The sequence below is a fragment of the Varroa destructor genome, unplaced genomic scaffold (assembly GCF_002443255.2).
Source record: "Varroa destructor unplaced genomic scaffold, Vdes_3.0 BEIS01000002.1, whole genome shotgun sequence".
Classification (NCBI taxonomy): Eukaryota; Metazoa; Arthropoda; class Arachnida; order Mesostigmata; family Varroidae; genus Varroa; species Varroa destructor.
The window spans coordinates 17,910,763-17,916,762 of record NW_019211455.1 but is presented as its reverse complement, the minus strand read 5'-3'; the positions used below and the strand labels follow the sequence as shown (position 1 = coordinate 17,916,762).

Genomic DNA, 6,000 nt, shown 5'->3' with positions numbered 1-6,000 from the left:
TCTCCGTAGAGTTTTTTTTTTTAACAGGAATCCTTAAAATTTTACCACAGCCTGCAAAACAGCTTGTTGTTGTAGCGAGCGTAGATCAACCATGTCGATCTTGGTAACTAAACATAAATTAATCATAGTTTCTCTGTGGTGCCGCCTTTGTTGCTAACCCGTGTGAAGATTATTGCCGTCAATACAAATCTTGCCTTAAGTTGAAAATATGGTTTTGTTCGGAAAAAAAGTTGATCGTTTCCGTTAATGCTGCATCGCAAATCTTTGGTAATGTTGATCCTTTTATATCACTCCTGTTATCTGGATGGTTAGATTTCTGTTTTGCTCGCCCGACTCAGTCTCCAATAAACGGAATACATACACGTTCACCGCCGCTCACTGGAAGAATTCGAAACGGATGTCCTTGCAGACATTTACTATTCACTAGCTCGGCCTCTCCGTTTGAGCGGTACACATAACAACCTGGGCAAATTTTGCTTTCAAAAGCGTGTTGTTGCCGAAGTTGTATATTATCTAAATGTACAACCTTGCCCCAAGTCCTCTTACACTAGTCAAATTAGAAATCCGCCGACATTTGAAACACACTATATAACATATATTTATTTCACCTATTTTAATTACAACTATTACAATATAAGTTAATCTAGCTGAACTTTAAACTCAGAATCATGTAGCTGAACAGGACTTCTTCCAGATGTTATGGCCTCGTTGTGTTCGGTAACACACGCATTGTTGAATAGGACCGCGCAACGACTGGGGTTATTGTTACTACTGTTGGCATTGTCACAGCTGACACGCATTTCTAGTGAACGGAGTACGCGCAAGGAAGACGCAAAGGCTCTGCATCATTTCATTGATAGAAAAATAACTAAGGAGAAAGAAATTGTTCTTTCTCGTACGTGTCTCAGCGAGAACGCATTATACTTCGATGCATCCTTCACGAGCATGTAGCCAACAAAAGCGTATCAACAAGCGTGTGCTACGCAAAACCGCTACTATACTATACTATACTATATATAATGGTAATTACCACTTAGGATTATGATTATTATCGAGCTCGATTTGGTTTATAATTTGAGTTTGCTTTATGTATATTGCATGTTCTATTTACACGGTTACGTGACTAACTGTTTTTATTTTTGATTTATATATATATATATATATATATAGTACAACTTACGATCAAGCGGCATCATAATGTTCATGGTACACACTTTACTACTGAATCGCATTTAGCATCTAACCTAACATTTGCAGATATATTTTCTTGAAAAAAAAACCAGTAAAACGATTGTAATTTGAAATAATAATGCGGTAATTACAGGTTACCATGGTCAGTCATACGGTACACCTTGTTACTGGCTAACTTTGGGTAGTTCTCTTTAATACACAGCACTGAACTTCGTCCGTTAATACACATCAGTTCCGCGGCGGCTCAAGCGATAATCTATCACATCTTGCTTACTCGGTTACCCTCTTTTAATTTATCTAAGATTAACGTTTTTTCATTTACGTCCCGTACGAGCACAGTTAAGCACTGCTTCGGACGCCGGGCTCCAACCAACACTAACTCATTCCATTTGTGGGTGGGTGATCGATTGATTGATGAGTCAGCCTTCGATGCATAGTATACGTTCACAAAACGTTTAAATGAACCCTTTAACCGTTTAAATGAACGTTTAAATGAAGTTTTTCGGCCGAAAAAAGGACAAAGGCTTCGAGGTATACCGATCACTACAGCGCTTAATTTGGCGTCTAAAGTTCCTGATTTAACATACAGGATCCGATCTAGGTGAACTGTCTTTTCTTCTAGATTAGCAGATATCTAAGATACGGCACTATAACTTCGTATAACAAACAATCACAGCTGTGTTCAGAAAGGGGATTGAGTACATCCTGGGGACACTACTATAGAATCATTGTAGAATGCTACACAAAGAACATTGCAGCATAGCTCTAGTACATGTTAGAAAAATAAGGGGAAAATATAACCTAAGCATATTACGATAATTAGACGCCCACTGGATCTGAAGTTCAAGGGACTGAAAAATAATGACGGCTTTATTTCAACGCTCACCAACCCTTCTGGACTTCGAACAGAAGCTTTTGTCGCTCGAATTCCAACAAAGATTACGTTGCGTCATGTGAATTTAGCACACGAAACTTAGAGCATTATCGACGTTGCAGCTGTGAGCAGGCTTCACTCAGTTCGTTCCATAACGCAGACCGTTACCACCTGAAAAGAGCTCATATTAGCCTTCTAGCAGACCCTTACACCTCTCGATAATTATACGTACATTTCTATTTATCTTACAAAATGGTAGGAAGTTGAGACAGAAGATTGTAGATAGTCTTCAAAATGTTTTGGCCACCCGATCCTGAGGCTGAAGAGCTGACGACATGACCTGCACAATGTCGTTTGACCTGCAATAACAATAGCGACAATAAAAAGAAAAGTCGCTAAATATCATTTGAATTTCCATGATGTTATACGATAAATTGTACAACGTAGAAGCAACGGTCTTAAACGGTCTAATATGCGTTACTCTGCGGATTTAATCTTCTACCAAAATACGGTACCTTTCTCTCCACGCAGTCCTAATTCGATGACTCTCAAGGGCAATATCTGAGATAAGTGTATGTATATGTTCGCTTACTAATGACTTCAGTTTAGATAGATTGTCCTCAGAAATATCTGGTACGATCCTTTTTTTCTTTGAAAAGGAAAAAGTGTCAAAATCGCTCTCTTGTAGATTGATAGTTGAGTTTTTATAGGTCGGTGTGTTATTCAGCCGAGTGGCCAGAAAAGTATTACCGCAGTGATAGAGAAGCGGCAGTAAATCAGCCAAGCATTCAATGAAAACTGAATAGTTCAAGAACTTCGCTCAACGAGGAACGTTCAGCCCGATAAAACGTCGCCCCAGCTACGAGTTATAAATGCAAAATGGTAAACCAATGGATACTCGACGGGACAATTGTTATTGTTATTAATGTTTTATATGGGTGATATTTAATGCTGTTGCATTGTAGTGGAGGTCTTTCCGAAAAATTCAACCCCATCGTTCTGCACAACGGTTCTGAATTTATGATTTTCATTAATATTTGTCCGAAACCTGAAAAAAACGTTCTACCAAGGTTAGCCCTTACGCGAAGCCCATGCTATTGGACATTATTTACAAACAAAATTCGGTTTTCGGCAGGCTCGAGCCAAAAGCTGACCTTCACAAACGATATCTATAAAAATACTGGAAAACATATCCAGAGACGAATTAAGATTTAAATAATATTTGCTGTCGGCCTTAGCATTTTCACGGTTTACACTCGAAGCCATAATAAACTGAGACTCTTTGATCAGGAAAATGCTAGTCACCAAAATAAATCACAATTATTTTCTATATGCATCCGCATGCAGATCAGATTCGTTTGAAGAATGACTTCACACACTTCTCGATACGTTGTATACGTTTTGAAAGCCATAGCAGTAATTGGGTCCTATAATCGAAGAAGGACTCTGTCAAAAGCCCACATTTATTTTATGTTTCAGTCAAAACTAACGACGCAAATTGGCTCAGCGAAAGGTCCACTGTAAAATAAACATCTGATCCATGTTATATACTAAGAAAATATGTTTATGTTCATACGTACCTTAGCGCAGCTATCCTGCATTCCTCCGTTGAGCTTGTTGAGCGACTGTAGAGAGACTTCTAAAGCTTTAGCTCCGCATGCTACCTCGGTATTTGCCATATAACACGCGTGTAGTGCATGATATTCACTTGATCAATCAAAGAGAAGGGCCAAAATCAGTCAAAACGGTCATAGAGAAATAGATCCAGAGTTGTCATGCTCGTGTTGATTTCCCCATTTGTATGGCTGCACGCCATACAAAAGTCGAAGTTGACACCAACTGCTATTACTACAGTTAAAAGTCGACATTTTCCAGTAATTAGCCTTACTGGACATACATAGCCGGTTATTACTTGTAAATTAACAAATATGATCCTCATTTTCGTTCAGCCCAATGTCGATTCAGTTGTGTATAGTATCAATTAAGAATAACTATGTATAGCCGGAAATTCATCCTTGTAAGTTTGCCTTGGACCCACAGAGTCAAGTTATGATCGTCGGCTGATACCTACCTAAAGAAATCCTCCTTTTCATTGCACGTTGTGGTGCACTTATCTATAATACTAACCAACACATGTCAGCGATAATCTGATTAGTAATCAGGTAGTGTTTTTGTCCGACGTTGGCAGGTCCCTGACGTTTAGCAGAATTCTTGCCGTCACTGTACGGCGCCGTTGACTCATCCTGTTGTTGGCGATGTCCAGATGGGGGGTCCAGGGCGACTGTGACAGCTTTTAACCGAGCGTACGGGTCGTGACAGGCTCCACCTTCGAGAAGCATCGCTTTGAAGCACGGCGCATGTTGCAGATACTCTAAATTTCCAGAAGATAAAGAACAGAACGCAAACGAGGGTTGAGAAGATGCTGGGTAATACGTGGCTATGTTAGAGTAGTGCCAAACGAATTGGATAGTTCGGCACAAAATTGATCCAATTCGTTGTCTAAACCAGACTAGATTTTAAACTTATTAATTCCTCTAACAAAAATTACTTCTCATTGTAGGACTTACGACGCGGCAGGCTGTTGTAGTCATCAGAGATATGGATGTACAGATCCTCTATGGCAGACACAGCCGAAACCAACGAGGCACACATGAAAGTAGATTCTATAATACAGAAATACTGCTTTCTTTTTTTAGCAATCGTTTGGCTTTCGCCTCTGAACCATCAAATGATCAGCACCAGGTTTATTTTTCATGTTAAGGTAGCTAGCAACCTTCTTATGGGGATTTGCGAAGCGCTTTCAGCGGCACCTTACATCTGCTATGCTGCTTAGTTTCAAACTGCCTTTTTCTATCTTCTATACTTTGCATAGTAAGAACCAAAGATTGGATCGAATCGAGAAACCAAACGAGAGCGCTGAATCGTTCTGACACCTTTCGGATGGTTGGCGGTAGATCCGACGCCACTTCAGAGGCAGCGACCTCTCACAAGGTTCCCAGGGTAATAAATTACAGCTGGTTGTTTATCTGCTTGTCTTTTTGCTTGTAGGTTGCGAATAACAGACAACCTATGACATCAAATGACAACGACGTCGAAAATGGGTTGTTACCAACACAGCTGATCCCTATTAAAATGTGTTACAGATTCACAGATTTATATAAAATTTCAACGGAAGGTCATACGCCGGTTTCGTGTAACACGACAGCTATTAAGCACACACTGAGTAACCTCTTGCCAGTTTTTCTTTTTTTGACTCAGCAGTTTTACTAACATCATTAACGAAACGGAAAAAAAAAATGCCTGTGATACAAAGGTCTCTCCAAGGTACATACAAAGTTCGACGAACGCTCTAGTCGCCGATACGCATCGTTAGTGAGAGATTCTAGCAAAAACTGATCGGTTCCCGCTATGATTAAGGAGCTGCAAGAGAAACTCTGTCAATTGCACCTGCTCGATCAGTGTCATCGTTTTCAATGTCGGAGTTACCTATCGAACGTCTGCGCCCAACGTCCAACATTAAAAAAAAAAAAGCTAGCCGAGTGCCCGGCATGCAGCGACCCACTCGCGGTGCAGTTGTTTAATACACCTACGGCAATAGCATTTAAAAACTACGAAAGCCCGATCCACAAGTTGTCTGCGGTGGGCATGACAAGCTGTTTAGATAAACGTAGCACATTAAAATTGTATGTATTAGTAAGTGACTTGAAAACAATCATTCTCAGCGCAGGAACTCCGCCTAGTAAGAAAATCAATAGTATATCGGTATCAGCATGAATCGTGCATGGCAGACTGGATGCATCGGTGGGAAGAAATAGAAAACTCGTAAAAATACACTGGTGACTACAAGAATGGTGCAAAGCGAAACCGAACGATGAATGGAGCATATGGCTATTGGCAGTTCGTAGCTCAACAAGGGGTAAAAAAATCTTCGGAAG

General features: G+C 40.1%; 1 protein-coding gene across 14 annotated transcripts in view; it reads right to left on the bottom strand.

The window, feature by feature from the left end:
- Positions 1-570: 570 nt before the first annotated feature.
- Positions 571-6,000, bottom strand: part of LOC111244804 (uncharacterized) — a 48,895-nt gene continuing 43,465 nt past the window's right edge. For 12 of the 14 annotated variants that reach the window (XM_086979198.1, XM_086979201.1, XM_086979203.1 and 9 more), the window contains 5 exons: positions 4,633-4,680; positions 4,193-4,436; positions 3,646-3,772; positions 2,315-2,424; positions 571-2,236 (listed from right to left, as the gene is read on the bottom strand). In XM_086979198.1, coding sequence (XP_086835324.1) covers positions 2,230-2,236; positions 2,315-2,424; positions 3,646-3,772; positions 4,193-4,436; positions 4,633-4,680 — 536 coding nt within the window. In that variant the 3' untranslated portion in view covers positions 571-2,229. The other 2 variants (XM_022792234.2, XM_086979205.1) reach the window with 2 other exon arrangements.